Source organism: Apteryx mantelli, chromosome 6 (genome assembly GCF_036417845.1).
Source record: "Apteryx mantelli isolate bAptMan1 chromosome 6, bAptMan1.hap1, whole genome shotgun sequence".
In the NCBI taxonomy this organism is placed as follows: Eukaryota; Metazoa; Chordata; class Aves; order Apterygiformes; family Apterygidae; genus Apteryx; species Apteryx mantelli.
This window is the reverse complement of record NC_089983.1, coordinates 30,027,835-30,049,336: the sequence shown is the minus strand read 5'-3', so window position 1 is coordinate 30,049,336 and position 21,502 is coordinate 30,027,835. Positions and strand designations below refer to the sequence as shown.

General features: G+C 37.5%; 1 protein-coding gene across 5 annotated transcripts in view; it reads right to left on the bottom strand.

Annotated features, from left to right (window-relative positions):
- The window catches only part of COBLL1 (cordon-bleu WH2 repeat protein like 1), a 98,610-nt gene that overhangs the window by 51,474 nt on the left and 25,634 nt on the right, over positions 1–21,502 (bottom strand). The window contains exon 1 of one of the 5 annotated variants that reach the window (XM_013960726.2): positions 196–273. The exons of the other annotated variants lie outside the window; for them this stretch is intronic. Within the exon in view, the coding sequence (XP_013816180.1) occupies positions 196–215 (20 nt within the window). The 5' untranslated portion in view covers positions 216–273. Of the gene's footprint in view, positions 1–195; positions 274–21,502 lie in introns of those variants that run through there. 5 annotated transcript variants of the gene reach the window in all.

The following is a 21,502-nucleotide window of genomic DNA, read 5'->3' as shown; positions in this document are numbered from 1 at the left end:
TCTAACCACATGGCTTTAGTTCTACAAGCAGAAGCACCGAGCATCTTGGGCTAAAATCCTTTGCAAAACAAAGAACAAACACTTTGAGCCCCAACCTTCCACCAGATTCCCCTGTTCATCTTTCACAGCTTTTTCCTTAGCACTCAAGCCTCTCCCTGCATCTTCCTCGGAAAGCAAAGCAGGAAACCCTCTTACCTTACGGAACACGGTAACATTTACCATCCCCTCAGACATCACAGCTGCTACTGGCGCCCAAGCCTGTCTTTGATCTCTTATTAATGGTGGGGGGGAAACACACCGTTGACACGTGTACGAAGCACAGGCAGAAGTGGCAGCCCAGCTCTCCCGCAGCAGCAGGCCGCCTGGCAGCTTGTGGATGCACCTTTGGCACCGCTGACAGCGGAAGCCTCCCTCCCCTTTGTCCTACTTCAACGTGAACTCGCTCACTGGCTGCGGGGCAGGGCCCCAGTGATGCTGCTGCTCCCTCCCCAAACCCAGCCCCGGCTGCGCACAGGAGTTGTCACCAGCTACCTCTCTGCTCTCTTCTGCGCACTGGAAATCCCCCACAACCCTTTCCGACTGGGTTCTTGCAACAGGCAAGGAAGAGGATTTCGCTTCAAAGGAAGTGGGCTCCCTGTATCACGGTGGGATGACAGCAAAGCTATTTTGGATTTCCCATATCTTCCACTAGAAAGCCTCTCTGCTTTCCAAAAAAGGGAATGGGACTTCAGCCTTAACTATAAAATAGGAAAAAAATTCTTTAGGAAAGGAAGGGGAGAAACATATCTCCTTTTAACCTTCTATAAGGATTATAATCAGCAGCAGCAGTCAGCTCTGTGAAATGTAGAGAAACTTTCCTATACAACCATGCTGGTGAATAACTCGCTCTGTTATGCTAGACTACTGGAATGGATGAGAAGGCATGACTATAGATGATCCCTTTACGATCGATCACAAGTTTACACCCAGTATTTTTCACTGCTGTTTTTTTAAACATTATGATTCAATGAAAGAAGTATACAGACTTTTACAAAAAGTTTAACTGAACAAGATTTCTTACATTCTTTCAATTTTGCTGTAAACAAAGTACATCTTTTTATATATAAAAAATAAATAAATCTATTTAGAAATTATCAATGTTTTAATGTATTCCATGATAAATAAAAATGCTTTATATTATAAAGCAATGAATACACAGCAAGGACTCTACTATATTAAAACACTAAAGGTATTGAATTTTACAAATTATTACATCAAACAAGTGCTTTTCTTCCAAACATAATTTTAGATCAAAATCAGATGAATGACAATCAGTCAGAAAAGCTTTACAGTCTCCATGAAATACATATTCTTCCTTTAAACTAATCTCACTTGAATGTCTAGGCTACAATCTGTAACGTAAAAAAGTGGTGCAGCCTCTATACTTGGAAGTATGCCACTGAAATTCCAGCAGTCCATCTACACAGATAAAATTACAGGTCTGTATTCACACTCATCTTTTGTGGCTCAAAGGGAGTTAAAAAAGCTTTTGTACCTTGACTGAATTATTTGTTTTCTCTGAAAATAAGACTAGAGACTAATTCTTTTTCCTTTTATGGGCCTATGTTTAAGTTCTAGCAACTTATGTACTGTCCCACCCCTGAATTCTGCCTTCCCTAAAAGAGCAAAGACTTAAGTGCTGCTGAAGGTATATAATTACAGCTAAATCTTTTTCCTCACAACAGGAGTTATGACAATTTCAACCCAAATAAGCAAGGAAACACTGTGTAAATACCAAGACATGTATCTGCAGTCTTGCAAAATATTTGCCATTTTATCTCAACCAGTGTTTCCAGAATTCCCATTTACCTCAATCAGAACAGTTTTGTGGGTCAATGTTTTATCGGTATATATTAAATGAAGTTATTGCTAGTACAATATTCCCAAGATAACATAAGCATTACTTGGAAGCCATTCTGCTGATCATCCAAACAAGGAGAGAGGGAAGAGAAAAAGCTAGAATTGAATAAACTACTTTTCAGCTTACCTCCAAGATAAAAAAAGGTTTCTCTTCTCCATTAAAATCAAGTGAATTTCTTTTGATAGCATATGTAGGTAGAGGGGATGGAGTAAGTGTATGCATGGCGAGTTCACTGTTGCTCCTTTCCTTTACTGGTGACATCAGTAAGCCTGCCTATTTATAATCCCACCACCTGACCAAACAACCTACACAGTACATCTAGAGATTTGTATAGTCATTAATCCTGACATATCTACTTCAGCCAATTCAAAAGAGACTATTAAGGAGCTTTGTTATGTCTTCTGTGGCTTTATACCATAAAGAGAACCCAGTCCTGTTTTCCATGCCCCCTTTAATTTTGCAAAACGACTTTAATGGGACGTTTTAGAATTAGGACTCTTCCTTCCTCCATGCTTTTCAGCCTCCCCTACTTCTTTGTCTGTAAGATATCCCACTGAACAGTTCAAGTAAACAAATTTTAGCAATCAGTTGAATACTGATTCAAGGCAGCAAAGACAAATACACATTTACATCCATTCAATTTGGACATCAGTACTACCTACAAATTTATTGATGCTTCAGATCTTGATTAATCATTTTCAGAAACAAAAGCATTTATGTTATCTGGAAAGAAGAACAACTTTACAGTGTTTGAAGTAGGTTAACTTACAGAAACTTAGGCCCGTTGTCAAGAAAAAGTAACTCAAATGTGAGCTGCAAATGACTGTCTGCAAAAAGAAAATCAATTCTCAGCTCCGTTACCTTTTCTCAAAGTTAAACCTAACTTATACAGCAATGTGAGGAGCGCTACATGCAAGTCTGCCCAGGTACTGGGCGGGAATGCAGTCAGCAAACTCTTTGGGGCAAGCACTAACAGCAGCTGCAGCACCTTCTGGGAGGTTCTTGTCATTAGCAGATGCTGCTTCTTGATCTCTATCAGGCCACGTGATGTTCTGAAGTGGCTCCTGTGCCACTTCAGCCAGAGGATAACATCGTGGGCAAGTGTGTGCACACAGAGTGAACAACATTACTGACAGCTCCTTATCTAACCTGTTGCCTGACAAATCCTATCACAGGCATCCACCACCAATACGCCAGGCAAAAACAGATTAAGTCAGTTTCATCTAATACACTTAAGGTTAACTGAAACAATTTCCCAGTCTCCCTCAGATCAATGTTTGGTTGTGTTCCAAATCAAGAACAGTCTGCACCCAAACTCAAGAGTTAACAGTGCTTAGACTGAACAAAAATTCCTCGAAAATTTAATTACTTGAAAGGCTGGGGACAGTGGTAGGCAGACCCAGCCAGACTTGCAGCCTGAGACCACCAGTCATGCAAATTTCAAGGCAAACAGGGTATTGATGTGGTCTTTAGAATGCCAAAATATTCCCTATGGCCAGTATGTCAAAAGATTCATGAATTCCACTTGGAAGCAATAATTACCATCCTGGTCTAAAGGCTGTAGCTAGGTATATTCAATTACTATGCAAATAAAATGTCTAATTTTCTTTTTAGTCCTACTGGTATCTTGTGGCAGTAATTAGCATTTCCTTCCTTAAAGCTTTTGCATATAAAGCAGTAAAATTATCACTATTGAAAACCACATGGTTTTCACTCAGGGAGTAGCCAACATAATTTAAGACTATTGACTAGGTCATTAGAAGATCAGCATCTGTTTTATTTATAGTGCTAAGTCAGAACACCTAATATAAAAATCCTGCATACATATATTCTCATTTATATTGTTAATAACTAAACTATCAAGCATGTTTCATACAGTTGTGCTTTGGGTTTTTTAAATGCCTGTGCTAGTCATGCTTAAGATGAGCAAGTGTCAGACACTTCAGATAATCTGAAAGGGAAGAAAGAAAAAGGCTTTCCATTTCTCTAAGTATGCACTTGGCTATTCCAGTACATCTTAAAGAGGTTATTTTTCCCCCACCAGTATCACCCAGCATAGGTTTTTTTTGTTGTTGTTGTTGTTGTTGCTTACACAAAACTTTTGAAATGACAAACCAATATTAAAATACTACTAATATTTTTTCAGAAGCTCCTAGAACACTTGTGAAAGCCAAAATATTAAGACTTTCAAAAGACCTGGAGAAAAAAAGAACAGACCTTATAAAGGGCATTAAGATAAAATCTAAAGGGGAGGATTACAATAGCTTTGTTTGAGTTTCTTTAGGATTAGAACTTTGAAATGCTTCTCCTTTCCATAAAACATTCTACTCAAACTACTCATCTTGGCACCTCTGTATGAGCAATCTTTCCCTAAAAAGGGAACATCAACTGACTAGTACCAGCAGCAGCAAGGGGGAATGCACATGAAAGATTCACAAATGTGTCGTCTATTTTATTTCTCGTGTATGTTTCCTTTAAATGAAATAATCTAGTTTTGCTAAATACAATTGCACTACATTACTAAATACAAAACATTTTCTGAAGAGGTCACATTTGTACACATCACATTTCTAGTACAGACATTTCATGCTTTTTAATCTGCAGAACTGTTTCTGAGACCAAAAGGATATGAAGACTTGCATATCCTAATGAGAACAGTAAACAAAAGCTTCCCAATATTCATTTTTATATCTCTAATACCTTCAGATTCACTCCACTATGATGAGCAAAAGTTGACTATTAAGTATTTCTGTATTGGGAGAAAAGACAAATGAATAAACTCCCCCAGAAGCCTAATAGGCTGTCAGAACTCAACTGCTGTAATTATCTGCATATGGAAAAGTTCATCAGAATTATTTTATCTTCCTTTTTCCCCTCCCCACCCAAACCCCAATAGGGATGTATCTGTGCAGTTGGAAGCTCTTTGAACCATGGTCTCTATTGTTACAACCAGAAGAATCTTTGTTTAAAATATATGATATTTCATCTAACCCTGAAATAGTTATGATTTTTTTTTTTAATAATATCCATGAGAAACTGAAGTCTGAAAAGAGCAAGAATAGCAGGAAACCTGGATTACTTAGGGTAAGAATAGGCATTCTTCCAGATTAAATTCCTGCTTTATTAAATAATTTATTTCTTCAGTTGTTTTGTACCTATTGAAATGACATCTTGTCTGTGATGGATCAACATAGTCAAGTCTCCAGGGAAAGGCAAACACTTTTGTTCCATCAAAAAAAAATGGAAAAGAGGGAATAGACAGAGGCTTCCAAATGGCTTGGAAGCAGACCAATAACTTGTTTTTCTTAGGCAAGTCACACATCAACAAGGAAAGTTGATTATAAATTGTACAATCACTCAACATTAATGGGTGCTTAATTATTTTTCCATTACGTAACATTTGGTTTAAGGATTTTACACAGCATCAATTTATTAGACAATTCTGTTGCATGTTCTCCTTTCAGTTACTTGGAATAGTTAGAAGGCAACAAATTGCAGAACTGTGGCGTATTTAAGAACACATGAGCAGAGTCCAAAGGTCAATCTAACCCAGTATTATCAAAGAACAGCTAAAAATGGATGCCTAGGGAAGGAATCAGGACACACATTTGGTACTTTCTCCAATACTTTCCAGGATCCAGCATTTGCTGAGTGGGGACTTTCTGAGCCAGACTGTTTTTTGGGTCTTTAATAAAACTTTTTGAAAAAAGAAATCCATTGTACGGCCTGTCTCCCCTTGAACCCTCAAACTTTTAGCATCCACATCATCTAACGTTCAGTTTCACAGCACTAGTTGAAAACACACTTCCTCTTGTTCTGAGCTTGCTACAGTTTATTAGACGTTCTCTAGCTCTTTATTGGAAAGGACTGACAGACTGCTACGTTTCCGTTCCTTCACACTGCTCAAGACTGCTTAAAACCATTGTATCATACATGCAGGCTAGAAGAATGCTAGCTTACATAGTTGTCCCTTTTATGAAAGATGTATCAGACTCTGACCACCTCTACTGATCCTCCCTGAACCTTCTCCAGTTCTACTATATCCTTTTGGAGATGACAAGGACCAGAACTGCGCACAGTACTGACATTATAGATTTACACAGTGGCATAATCATGTTTTCTCTTTTCATCTCTATTCCTTTCCTAGGAAATAGAAAACTGATTCCTATTAAATTTATCTGAAGTGAATTTCATCTCATTTTATTAACCAGTCACTTACTTTTGTAAAATCCTTCGGCAAGTCTTCACCGTCAAGCCTCCTCTAATTACCATAAATAACTCAGTATTGTCACCAAACTGCCACCTCACTGTTCACCCTCTTTTCTCGATTATTAGGTTGAACTAAGAGAGTCCCAGCACAGATCCCTGTGGAACCCCAAGGTGGCCTCCCTTCCCCTTGATAGTTGACCATTGCTCAAAAATAGGAACAGAGATCTGAGAAATTTATTTAGCCCGTAAGGCCTACCCACGGTTACTTAGTTTTCTTAAAAGGCTTTAAGTCAGGGACTGGCAGAAGCCCTTTGAAAATCCAAAACAGACTGTGTCAGCTGGCTTTCTCTCATTCATTTAGTCAGCACAGCACTTATTTAATGCTATAAAAATATAAAAATAACATAAAGCATTTACATTGTAGATATACTATACTGAAGAGTTCCTCATTTTAGTCCAGCTGTGCTCATTCCATCACAGTCTACAGAGAAAGATTTTGTTATATTTAGCCACCATATTTATAGTTTATCCTTAATAATAAGGTAGCACTTAAGAGCTACCTTCACCAAAGCTGTGTTAGGCACTGTGAAGATTCAGGACAGAAGGAGTGACTGCTCAGAAAACTTCTTTCAAGGACTAAAGGACAAACTCGCATTTTATAATGCTGTCCACTGTGTCTTCCCTTAAACTGCTGCATGACTCTTCTATCTCTCCCTCTCTATCATAACCTTTTATCCTCATTTTCACAACACAGATCACTCCTCTGTACCCAGCACAAAAGGTAGCATGCAAACATTGGCAGCATTTTATACCTGAGTCTTATTTCACCTCAGCTGCTAAGAATCAGCCCCACTATCCCACAGTTGTTTTGATATTGTCTTCTTGCCAGCTCTCTTCCCAAGAGTAATTTTTTGTTACTTTTTCCATAGGACCACCACCACCTTCTCACCTCCAGTTGCACCTGCCTTACACCTACGAACACCTAATAATTGAGATTCTGTAGTATTTCTTGGTAGATGCATGGTAATACATTACAACTTCCTTCCTCTTTCAGGTCAAAGAGGACCACAAATCAAGGGACTTGTGGAAAGTTTGTATGGATTAAGCTCTATAAAGGAACACAGAAAAATACTGAGAGAAGAACCCATATAAAAGAGCATACAAGGACTAGGGTAAAAGGAACAGCCGTTATTTAAAAAACCTGTAGGGTCTGATGAGAGTTACAGGAATGCTTCAATTCATCTTAATTTTTCAAAAAAAGAAAAAATACTAATATATGCTATCCAGAAATTTGTATTTACTTAAAAACAAAAAAGAGTAAATTGCAAGACAATCCTCAATATCTGAGCTTTGGTGACAGAGAGACATTTAGGAGTATAAGGCACTGAAGCTGAGGAGTTGTTAACTGCCCAGAAATCACCCATTCCAAAATGTCAACTACTCTTCCTCTCTAAATATTGAGGTTATATAATACAAATTGTAAAGTAAAAAATACATCATTTATGGGGTAAACGACACATTGCTAAGATCGTAGTACTGCCATGACACTACTGGTTGCCACAAATAAAATACAAGAAATAATAGATAACTAGGGTTGCAAACTGGGGGATTGTTTTTCCTAGTATTTTTTAATTCAGCTAAACTTATGCAGTATAATATGGTTAGGTAACAGATGGTATATTATGTTTTTCCTGCTTTGACACAATTTAAAAACAAGCTACAGATGGCTATAATGAAATCCTCATTAAAACACTTATATTTTCACAGTTTAGTACAGCAATAATGAAACTTTCAGGTCTGGAATTTCCTGTTGGTTAATTAGTGGTTAGGTTAATAGCCGGAGGAAGTGCACAACCCAAAAATTTCCTTATTGTTTAATCATATAATTACTATATTCAGATTTCTGGGAAAGCTCTCAAGACAGATTTAATGTCACAGTAGAGCCACCTTTATAACCCTCTCTGTTTGCAAAACAGCTGTATTATTTTATTGAGTAGAGTGTGTAGGCAGGAAAGCCATGAACAGGCCTAATTCAGCTGCCTCTGGGAAGCGTTAGCAAGACTTGTTTTAGAGATACCAATTTACACTTAAAGAATTATTCAAAAAACACTCTATACAGAATACCTAGGATCAACGATTATTGGTCTGTTGTTATAATGTTACCCTAAGACCACTAATTAATGCTTAAATAATTCCTCACTTTTCTTTTTATTCCCAGTTTATAATCGTCCACAAAAGCTCAGAATATGACATATGCTTAGTAGCACACCAATATTTCATTAGATCTAGGATCTAGAAAGAGAGGGGGGAAAAAGAAAAAAACATGCCACAAATCTTGTATTTGAGATATTTCCATAAATGAAGCTGTCATTTTAACACAAACAGGCATAATGGTAGCTGCAGTTTAAACAATATGGTTAGAAACAGTAATGAAGGATGTTGGTATTAACAGCTAGAAGCCCTCTGGGGTTTAGTACTCCATATGCTTATTACTAGCTCATGCCACTGTGCCTTCAGTACTATGTTACCTATGCCACAAGATTAAAGCTACGGTGAAGAGCCATATGCACACTGCAATCATTCCTTCACTGGGTGGTACAGACATACCAACAGATAACTGAGACCACCTAGTCTGGTGCTATGGCACAAGCAAACTGGTAGCTTGGCAGAACTAGGTCCCAAAATATTATTGAATGTTAAGTTAAAACAAAAAACAATCATCCAAAAATCTATGCTGAAAAAATGCAGCATGCTCTTGTACAAACAGTAACATCCTGAGCTACTACACAAAGAGCAAAGGAAACAAGTGTGCCACATTAAGTTGTATCTATTCTTCCCTGGAACACCTTACATTTCCAAGACAAACTAAGACCCATAACAAAGATACATAGATTCAAAAAAGCACAGCTACTACCAAGCAGTGTCCGTAGTAGTGCTAGAAAGGAAGGTAATGTAAAAAAAAACATTACTTGTCTCTGAAATTACATAGTTGAAAAAAGCCAATATCAGACTGTTTAAAAGTTGTAATGCAAAAACTATCTTTTTAAGCCTCCATACTCATGTATGACAGAGAACTGCTGGGAAAGCAAATTTGCATTTTCTAAAAAACACTTTAATATTTAAAGCTCAGTAAAAGACCAGCTATTCTGTCAGGTACTGGAGTCCTCCCATTTCTCCACGACTTCTTTAGACAACATTGAAAAGACTTTAAACAGTATTACTCTCCTCAACTAGCAGAAGCTGGAGCCACGCACAGCAAAGACTTTTGGGAGCACTAAGTGTCACGATGTGATTCAACAGTCAAATGTATCCAAAAACAAATAAATGAAAAAACACAGTGTTTTCTATTATGTGCTAGGAAATCTGAGCAGTACCACTCCAAACAGAGGAACTTTGTTTCCTTAAATCATTGTCAGAGACCCAAGCGTCTAAATTAATCAAAAAATGACAGGCAAACTAAAGCTTCCAGAGTGGTTTTACTTTTAGAAAATCCCATGCTTTAATTCAGAAACTTTCAGATACAGTTCTGCATACAAGCCTTTATAAATGAGATCCAGTTCTTGACAGAACACTCTGTACTTGGCCCAATCTTTTTATGGCACTGTTGCTATAAGGAATTTAGGTGTTGCTTTAATAAGAAATCTAACAAGTTTCTTGTTCGGAAAGTTCCCATGTGGTAGAATGGTGTTTTTTAAAAACCTTGGGTCAAGTTGAATAACACACCCTCAAAAAAAAAAAAAAAAAAGCTAAAAATAACTGCAATGTTTCAATACTAAACATTTTGTGAAACAAGAACTGCTTGCATTTATTTCATCTAGCACTAGCTTACTTAAAAAAAAAAGTAGTGTCTTCAGAACTGTGCCTCCTGTGTTCTCTTCATCTGTTCAGTTTCTGCACTTCTCTGATTCCTCCAAGTGAAGTAAATACTAGATGATGGAAAAATTCCAGTTAACTGAACTGGGATCAATACTAAAATATACAATGGAAGGCCCTTCCCTTTTGAACGATGATGTCAAGTCATTCAGCTAAGGATTTGTTTTGGAGGAACTCAGGCTGATTTTCAGAAGGGCTTTCATTCCAAAGGGATAAAGCGCCGACTGGAGAGCAAAAGCCCGAGGCTCCAAAAGCAGTATCTGGGGAGGAACGTGCTTCAGGTTCACTGCTACCCCAAAGACAGGAATGAGGAAGTAAAACACAGTGTTGTTCTTACTTAGTATGCACACACAAGCTCCTTCACTCAAATAAGCAGCTATCCTTGAATCAGTATTGTGGACAACTAACACGCCAACTCCCGCCAGGGGCTGTTAGTCAAGTCTGGGGATTCTTTCTGCCATTTAAAAGCAGAAAACTCAAACTCATAAGAAAAGTTGAACAAAAAAGGAAAATAAGGTTTCCAAAATACTAACTTCATTCTACTCAACAGTCTAAAATATCTCCAAGAACATCAAACTTAAGAGGTCAGCATTTTAAAGTGCTATTTGTACAATTATGGTTTGACAAAAAAAAAATTGGTTTTGTTTCAAACAAAAAAAAGTTCTAGAGAAATATTTAAAAGAAGTGCAAGTGCTCCAGTCATGCTCAAGCTCTGTTACATGTGTCATAGTATTACGAACTTTTGGTGTTTTTTTTAATTTTACAAAACACACAATATTGTTCTAGAAACCTTCCAAAAGTGATCATGTGAAAAAATACATTTTTACAAGCTGAAGAGTCACTGACAAAAACAAAGTTACCTCATGTTACATATCTTCCACAGTTCTAATATTTTGTTGGAACACCCACTTGAATGTGGAAACCTTCCTTGAACTACCTCAACAGCAGCTCATAGGCTTCTTGAGACTGCTACTAGATAAACCAGATATTCTAGAAACTGGGTACACCACACTGTGCATGGGTGTACAGCTCAAACAGCTATACCACTTTCACAGCCTGTCTTGTCTGTGCAATAGTAAGAAGCAGGTGCTTAACATAAATTTTTATATGTGAAAATACATGAAGTTCTTACAAGCTCTTCACAGAGCAAAATGTCAGCTCAATATTCTACCTACTCAGACAACATTAAAAAAATATATAGGTGATATGTATTCAAACGCTTCTGTTTGTGTGGAGTACAAATACTGAAATACTATCAATGAAAAAGCTTATAAAGAACAAAATAAATTAAAGTGAAAGGAGAGAAGAAAAGACAGCTTGATGAAGCTGAGTTGTACTGGATCAAAAGAAAAACAGAAAAAAGAACAAGAAGCAAGAACATATTTCCTCACCCAGTAAGAGGCCTTTTACGCTACAGTAAGTTCACAATTTGTTCCTAGGTGTCCTGTCTTGATATGCTATCAGAAACCATTACATTATAATTGACTGATATACCAGCCACAGAATATTTAGTCTGTTTATCTGATATTATCTACTTATAATCCTGGGCACATAAGACATCAAGATTTTATGATTCAGTGTTTTACTTTAGCCTTGTAAACTTTGCAAGCCTTACACAGAAGAGCAAACAGTTAAGGTAGGTGGCTAGAGCACTGTATTTCTGGAAATTTTTTCTATCAAACATCCAACAGTCTGAGTTAGACACAGAATAGGTCAGAACCGAAGGATCATTATTTAAAAATATTTTATTTTACCTTTTTAAAATATTTTTCCTCTCACAACCAGTTTCTGATATCAAAAAGCATCCTATCCCAAAGGCTCCTAAAGACAAAGTTTTACAGATGAGCTCACATGACTTTTAGTTTTATTTTAAAAGAAAGATATAAATAAAAGTACCTGTTAAAAAGATATCAAACGACATACAGCAGTCATGAATGCCACTTTCACAACAGTTAGCACAGATTTTCTCTGCTAATAAAGAAAGTGCTGTCACTGACACTATTAAACTTTTATTCACAATGCTCAAGTCTTCCCACAGCTTGAGTCACGTTTTATACAAGTTTCAAAGGGGCCTTATTTCTTAAAATAAAACTCCAATTTTTTTCTAATCTAGAGAATGAAGTGAGATATTTTGCTAGCCAAAACTTCTTATACAGGGGATTCAAGCTAACACCTGTGATACACAAGAACGTACAAGCATGTGTACGTTCCAATACTGTATTTTATGTTTTAAGAATAATCAGAATTATGTACATTTGATTCATGTGAATAACATCCACTGAATAAAAGCAAGATCTAAATTACAATGCAGTTGCTTCTCATATTGTAACAGCTTGAAGAGATTCCATAATAGTGACTTAAATCACAGATTCTCTAGTTCACACCTCCCTGCTACCGCAGAAGCCTGATGTGTGGTAGAAAGAATAAACAAACTTCCTAAATAAACACAAATGACTAGTCAAAAAACTTCTAAGTTACTTTCCTTCACGTTCATTTCTTGTAACTTTGGTTATTAAACCTGGAAATCCAGGCTTCCCAAGAGAAGTTTTTAAATGCAAATATTAAACTACTCAAAACAGATTTAGGAAAATAAATAATAGCCTTCTAAGTGTTTCTTTTTAAGCCTTTTATATTGCTGAATTAACATAAAGTAGCAAGAAATTCATCATTTTTCTTAGCACCACACTGCATTTATATTAGACAATCAGAAATACACCAGCTTTCTGTCAACAAAGGAAATCTTTCTGCCAACAACAGAAGAAAACTGAATTTTTAATTATTATTTAAGACTCTTCAACTTCACATAACAAACAATACAACATACACATAAGGATTCTAATATCAGAGATTTCTACAGCTGACTAAGATTGTACAAGAACTCAGACTCCACATTCAAGCTCCTCTACCTACAGTTTAGAAGCAAGAAAAAAGAATTCAGAAGAAGTAAAGTTATCTTTCTAGAAAAAGCTAAGTATAACTTCTGTAATTAGGACATAAATTTGAACATAAGTACATGCTTATCAGAGAAAGCACATATACATTAAAAGTACAGCTTGAAACTTACCATGCTCTCGTATTTCATTTTTCTGTTAAAGAAAAAAATAAAGCCCTAAATGAAGACACGAAAGCCCAGAGGTGTTTGAATGACACATATGAAAGCTTTGCTAGCCCAGACTCGATTTGTACCCTTAGTGGCTCATCAGCCTCACACCTGAGGTCACATCCTGCTGTTCACAAAGCAGGAGAAGTTCCAGAGTAGGCAGCAAGTGAGGAGACCTAGGCAATGAGATCAGGCCAACAACTAGGCAATATAAGCAGAGAAAGTTCCAAAGAATTAAAGGGAAGAAAAATAAAAGCTTCAAGAGCTATTCTAATATACATTATGACAGCTTATTGAATCAAAATAAATAACTACTTCTGTAGCAGAAAAATACTAAAAGCATGTTCAAAGCATTACAATAATAATTCCTATAACATTAACGGCAATAGTTTAAAACTCAAAAGTTTAGAGAAACAACTCTCCTTTGACTAAGGTTGCGTGTCAGCTTTCATTACACAGGCAAGAGGTGGGGGGGAAGTGGTATTAAGACTAGAGATCTCTGCTAAAGCAAATTCATTCAAAGATGCTGCTAGTACTGCCACCTAGAGAAAAGAGACCAAATAGTCTGTCACGTAGCAGAACGGCTGAATGAAAATACAGATAGGGAAAAACACTGCCTTTCAATCAGAGATTTTGGCAAGACATCTCAGAGAGATAAAGTGCTGAAAAGTTCCCTCTTACATGCTTGCACATTGTGAAATATCCACAATCTTGTATTTCTTACTATATGTTAAAACCATATTCTTAAACCTGCAGGTACTTATCCTACTCAGATTTGAGTGACCCTTTCAAATGCTGCAAGGTAGAGCACAACATACCCCTCAAAACATAATACTGCTTTTCAGAACAAACTCAAGTCCTCTGACACCCTTCAAATCAAGACAGATCTGTGTTTTTGTTGACTTTAATGCAAAATGACACCAACTACATACAAAAGGAATCCAGTACCTACCAACGCAATCTAACTTCAGAAAGAATACATCTTCCTAAAGAGCTGACTACCTGGAAACACATCACATGCACTGACACCATGCTGGAACAGATCAGACCAATTATCATGATCTTTCAATTTATTTCTGTGAATTGACACATTTTTGCTTTCCTGCTCCAATGTGATCCTTCCTCTGCAATAACTAAACCAGCAGTAATTATTTTGGTGATCTGACAAGGTGGATTAATGAATCAGTATTACTCAAAAATCCTCTTTCTGGTTCTTCCTTTAAGTAGGTTTTAGAAGGTACAAAAAATACTGCTTTACAGAAGTTAGGCAAATAAATGTGCAATATTATCCTGCTTAAATCAGGTCTGCAGCCAGGAATACAGGCATTTTAGGTGTTTACATATAAGCTTCCCTATAGGAGGCAAGGGGGAAGTGAAGGGAGAGAGAAGATAGGGAAAAACCGGATAGTTTAAGAGAAGCAATGAAAAAAGAAGCCATAGGGTGGCACTGCAGGCAGGCTATGTTTTGAAACTGCTTGGTTTCTTATCCTTTTCCAAGCAAAACAGAGCATATCTAATCCCGTCCGGATAAAACAGGAGACTGGCTCACTAGTTTTTCTTCACACATTGTTCTGGCCAGCAACAAACAGTCCTAAATACAAATCACATCTTAAAAGAGGTACTCTACCGCAAAAATGTCAGGGTATTTTATAAATTCATTAGATGGTACTTAGAGCATAAAGCAGAAATAATGCTCTTACACAGATACTCTAACAATTGATACGTACTTTATTTTTGCCAGTTCAGTTTGAATTAATTTAGGAAAAATCTTCATGAAGCAAGTGCATTTTCATACAAAGGTTAGTGTTTTCTTCATACCATGTCTTTTTACCAATACTGAAGTGGCAAAATTTCTCAATAGCTCTCTCTGAAACATTAGGCAGGACAGTTTTAGCTTCCAAGAAAGTGAACATTCAGTCTATGGAAAACCAGTTTTAATCTTACATTCAACATTACTACATCCTCTCAGAACTCTTTCCATATAGAAAAGAAGCCTATAGCATTTCATCCAATCAAAGGCCATCCTAGGCTAGCAGTATTTTGAAGCTAGACTTACAAATCTATTTATAGTGCATTGTATGGAGAAGGGATTCCAGCCAAGGCAGCTTTTTCCCCCTCTCATTTTCAAATCTCTGGCATGAGTGAAAAGCCAAAACAGTTGCAAGAAAAGCTATTCCTGTGCATTTAGTGAAGAAACTCATTTTCAAGAGATCTGAAATTCATCCAGCATTGCAACAGTTACTTTCCACTTTATAAAACAAAAGGTTCCTTCAAGGTATAAACCTGATATTTCAGTAGATTCTATATGAACTGATAACATATTAACACGCATGAATATTTTAGTTACCTGAGGTCATTAAGTTTTCGGTTTGAAAATATGCTCAGCTCATAGTTTTCCTTGCCACTATTTCCAGAAATAAACAACAAATAAAAAGTTGTGTTTTAGCTCTGTTGCATCATTTTATGAACTAGGTCACAAATTCATCTACTATTTGACATTTTTCTTATCCCAGAGGGCAAGATTTCTAAAAAATAGAAAATTTTATTCCCTCAGACAGAAATTCAAGAGTGAATTGGCAATTGTTCCAACTGCCAAGTAACCGTAATACATTCTTTCTGCTTTAAGATGTCTGCTCATATTTCTTAAACTGTTTGTGCACAGAGACTACTTGGCTATTAGGTAGCATGACATTAATATCATATATTGGCAAAGAAACGTGTTGGCACATTAGATCTGACTCAGAACTCTCAGAAACCAGTGGAAGGCTCCTATGGACTTCAGCAGACCCTGAATCGAAACCAAAATAATACATTTGGATAAGGCCAGTGATTATATAATAGCATTGATTTCCAGGGCTATACAAGTTTGATTTAAGAGTATTATCTACTTATTGACTCTCATATTAAAGCAATCTATATTTTAATAAACAGTTTCAAGACATGTGCCTGACAAACATTAAATTAACAGGTTAGTGACCAGCATAGAATACATCGATTTTGTTGCTCAGTACCAGGAATCAGTATTTCTTAAAATCAAAACATTTCTATTTCATGTAAAAATAAGTGGTTAGCTTTTGGGGGTCATAGTATTATTCATATTTTAATAATCTATACTAGGTTGTCTTCTGAATTACATCATAGAGTATCCCTTCTGACAGCCATTGATGAGAATACAGGAGGATACCTAAGGACATTTTATCACCAAATTGATTTTGGGGAATAGGGAAAACTCAGTATGAAAAGTAGCTTTTAAAAAAGTAGTTAGAATTTCTTCTCTATTGACCAACTGTCCTCCCATAGGGACACGTCTGATGACTAGACAACACGAATAGAAGGTCTTGGATTGGATGACCTCCTCAAGAACAGAAAATACATTAGAATTATTTTAATAAAAGAATTTGAATCCTTAAAATTGTAAGAAGGAAGGTTACAGTTCTTTGCTCCAGTAAGAGTGGATTGTTATACAGTTTTCAGACTTTAATCATTTGGGCTCCTTCTTCCAATTACTTCAAACACAACTGCAGTGTGTTAATTGAAAAGATTAGCAATATAAAAAGTATGTAAGACATAAAAACACAAAGAAAAACACTTATCATTGAAAATATTTATCTGTAATTTTCTCTGCTTTCTCTGCGTGTGCTTCTGCTGAAGTGTATGCCTGTAGACACTGAGTAACTATACTCATAACACTTCATACACTGTCTCCCATAACATCCTCATAGACAAGCTCAGGAAGTGTGGGTTAGATGAGTGGACAGTGAGGTGGCTTGAGAACTGGCTGAATGGCAGAGCTCAGAGAGTTGTGATCAGTGGCACAGAGTCTAGTTGGAGGCCTGTAGCTAGCGGTGTCCCCCAGGGGTCAGTACTGGATCCAGTCTTGTTCAACTTCTTCATCAATGACCTGGATGAAGGCACAGAGTGCACCCTCAGCAAGTTTGCTGACGATACAAAACTGGGAGGAGTGGCTGATACGCCAGAGGGCTGTGCTGCCATTCAGAGAGACTTGGACAGGCTGGAGAGGTGGGCAGAGAGGAACCTCATGAAATTCAACAAAGGCAAGTGCAGGGTCCTGCACCTAGGGAGGAATAACCCCATGCACCAGTACAGGCTGGGGGTTGACCTGCTGGAAAGCAGCTCTGCAGAGAAGGACGTGGGAGTGCTGGTGGACACCAAGTTAAGCATGAGGCAGCAATGTGCCCTTGTGGCCAAGAAGGCCAATGGTATCCTGGGGTGCATCAGGAAGAGTGTTGCCAGCAGGTCGAGGGAGGTGATTCTCCCCCTCTACTCAGCCCTGGTGAGGCCACATCTGGAGTACTGCGTCCAGTTCTGGGCTCCCCAGGACAAGAAGGATGTGGCACTACTGGAGCAAGTGCAGCGAAGGGCTACAAAGATGATTAGGGGACTGGAGCATCTCTCTTATGAGGAAAGACTGAGGGAGCTGGGCCTGTTTAGCTTGGAGAAGAGAAGGCTGAGAGGGGATCTTATCAATGTGCACAAGTATCTGAAGGGAGGGTGTTGAGAGGATGGAGCCAGACTCCTTTCAGTGGTGCCCAGTGACAGGATGCGAGGCAACGGGCACAAACTGAAACACAGACACTTCCATCTGAACATGAGGAGAAACTTCTTCACTGTGAGGGTGACAGAGCACTGGAACAGGTTGCCCAGAGAGGTTGTGGAGTCTCCTTCTCTGGAGATATTCAAAACGCGCCTGGATGCAATCCTGTGCAATGTGCTCTAGGTGACCCTGCTTGAGCAGGGGGGTTGGACTAGATGATCTCCAGAGGTCCCTTCCAACCTCAGCGATTCTGTGATTCATACAATAACTTTCCAGTATCTCAATTATGTGAGTTACAATATGGTTAACAAATAACACAGCAAGGTCATATGCTGGTGCAACTAATGAAAGTGAGCTCCATTAGTTTCAAATAAAATAAGCCATTAAATACTAGATATATTAGATGCAATCTAACAATCCTTTAAATAGGCTTTCTGTCCACTTCTATTGCCACCTATATGATTACTGATAGTAAGCTAAAAGGAAACTGTACGAATTTGGGAAATAGGTACTTTGCTTATCAAGGCACAGGCTCACCCTTTAAAGTATGGCCTCTGAGAAAGCTCTGTATAACAAGACATAGGGAGGGAGTATCTAGCATACCTATGGTTTGTGTTCTGTTTTCTTTTGCTTTTTATATTTTCTTATTTAAGAAAGGGAAGCATTCATAGTTAATTTGTATGTATTTTGCATGGGTTTGGAATAATGCCTCAGGATGTTACTAGGAGCCCTATGTGCTCCAAAGTGCTAATCCGTTTCAGAAGCAGACGATGCATGAAGTTTCCATGTCAGCCACTAGAACCCGGAACAGCCCTTCATCCACTATACGTCATTACAAAACTGCAATTCTAAGTGAGAAGTCACAATAAAACTAACTCTTCCCCTCCCTGTAAGAAAAAAATAAAAATAAAATACCAACATTTTAAGTCACAAAAATCAAATTCCAAAAACAGGATACTGCCATTCCTATCCCCGTCTCAGCCACAACAGACCAAGATCTATGTTTTTACGTCTCAGATGCCTAGCATTAGGGAACTTCACACGTATTTATTTATACAGATAAATAAGAAGTAACCTACCTTTTCAAATATTGTAAAACAAGTGTTTGTTGAACAATGTAAAGAACAGAAATCAAATGGCTGCATAGCTTTGGTTGCTGCCACACAAAATGTTCATGTTTAACTCTTAAGAAAAAAATGCAGTATCACACAGAATTGTAGGCTCTTCCTCAAATGTGCAATCAACATTAAGCACAAATGTCTATACAACCCACAGGAATAGAGATGTAAGAAAACAAATTTTATAAAAGAGAAACAAAACCCCCATATACAATTATTCCTATCTGGCACTGTGAGACACATTCTTACATTCCCATGGAGAGTTAACAGTAAAAGCAGCATGTTCCCTTGAGGCTACACACAACGAAATATTGGACAAAGAACAAGTTATGGTCCCCATCACTTGCATATACACATAGATCATGGGAACTTGTTTTCTCTGGGTCATTTGGCTACACAGCTGTGCGACTGTCCCATTTGTTTTTAGATCAGAAATATTTCCTTTAAAAGAACAACCAATTTGTGCAAGATCAAAAAATCCAGACAAGACAAAAATATCTGTATTGCTAAGTATGGTATGTTGAAAGCATATGCAAAGCTACTATTTCACTGAACAGCACCGAGTATCTTGAAAGTAGAAATTGTACTAAAATACAAACTTTGAAAAATTTTGTTAAATGACTACTATCATCAGCTCATTCTCAGAAGAATGAGTTCAAAAATTGTACTGCAGAAACCCCATCATACTATAACAATCTTGTCCCTGTCTCTTACTGACATATGGCCAAAACTCAGGATAACTTTCTGCATTTTTATAGGAGAAAAATTTATTCCATCATCTACTCGAGAGATGCATAACATCTACCTAGATTATCTAACGGATCAAGAAGATATTTCTATTTCTGGATTTCTACTCTTGTCAGTTTTAAAATCTAGCCTACATGAAGACTTCTTTAACAATTTCAGTAGAATTGGATAGTGAAGGTGCATGAAAAAAACAGATGCAATCATGTAATGACAAATACCACAATACATAAGTGGTTTTGCATAGAAAGTGCTGGGACAGCTGCTGATTAATTTTGTTAGGCAAAGTTGGTCTGGTATTGACTCAGACATACAGATAGAGATCAGAAAACCAGGTTAAAGCTTTATTTATCACTTCAGATATGTACAAAGGACCAAACAAACTGGGTCAGAGTGCCAAGAAATACCAAAATTCATCCATCAAATTACGGATTATGGTCAGTAAAAACAGGAGAAATCAACTGTGTGATTCTAGATGTCTCCATCCTCCTTTTTCTGTGTAAAGTCCACCAACACTTCACTGTCTTCTACATCTAAGGACCAGGCATTGGCTGTACAAACACATTGGTCCCACTACTAATCATGGTACGAACTGCAAGATTGTGTCTCATAATTACTCATTATGCACCACCAACCTGGCCATATCTGTTTTTTAAACACAAAATGCAAACTAACATGGCTAAATAACGGCTACTTATAAAACACTTTATACAGGTGAACTGTCTCCGTGTGTGTAGTCACAGTTTCTCAAGCTCACCATTGTTTTTAACCTCCTAATCCTGTTATCTGCATGTTTGCTGATGCAGAACAGGGTCAAACGGGGATATATGTCACAGTAACATCATGCACATTGTCAAACATGTTTTAGACCATAAGTTTTAAGAAGGATACAGGAGTCTGTACCATTGGCTTTCTGGGGTCAAAGGTGGTTAATGAGGACACCAGGTGGCTTTCAAAAACAAAGGATCATAACAACATGAGATGGTCTCTGCTTCTGACAAAATCGTAAGACACTGTAAATTTGACAGCTAGGCCTAGCCATAATTTCTCAGTCTTTTTACCATTCTTCTTTAAGTCCAATAAATTACACAGCTGCATATCTTCATCACATTCAATGCTAAGTGATGTGGCTAAGTGGCTGCTGAAGGAAAAAACATCTTTACCTTCTTATTGGAGGGGAAAACCTCCTCTTCCTCTCCAGGCTGTCCCCTCCAGTCCATACTCTTTTTACTTTTTAAATAACAGAAAGAAGAAAGGAAATTGTCCCCACATGCTTGTAGCGGGCAAAACTCCAACAACCTGTTGTATAACACTGACTAGAAGTCCCACCCTTCCACACTCCTTATGTGCAGGGGCAGGAAGTGCACAGGAATGCATACTGGAACTGTGGAGAAAAAAATCTTTCTGCTCTTCTTGCACTTATGTGAAGCTTCACACTACGGTCAGTGACAGCTGTCACCACAGATCCCTAAAGAAGAACATGGATATTGAGCATCCTGGTTTGTGTATTTGGAATTAAACATGCTTCGCTTTCTTTAGAAGCCATGTTAAGGAAAATAAGTACTTAGATTTAATGTCTTGTGGATTATTTCTACTGTTGGCACCTGCCAACAGTGACAACATATAGTATATTGTTATCTGAAAATATATAGAATTTTCATGATTAAGCCCTAGAAAACACAGGAAAATGCCTGAACTCAAACACTGTCAGTGAGTACATGCATATGTGTACCCATAGGTGTATTATCAACAGAACGAGTCAAATAAGTAAACACTGATTTCTGTAGTATTTAGAATTAGAACCCCTGATCTGCAAAACTTATTCTTACTTATATGCCACAAACACATAAGGATGAATTATTTTTATCAGCACAGTGAAACACAATTCCATATATACATCGGTGCTAAGGCTTGCTATTGTTACATCCGGTCCTCTAACCAGAAGAATTTGAGATTCATCGGAGGCCACAGCAGGAGAGCCCAGCCTCAGGATGTACGGTGGA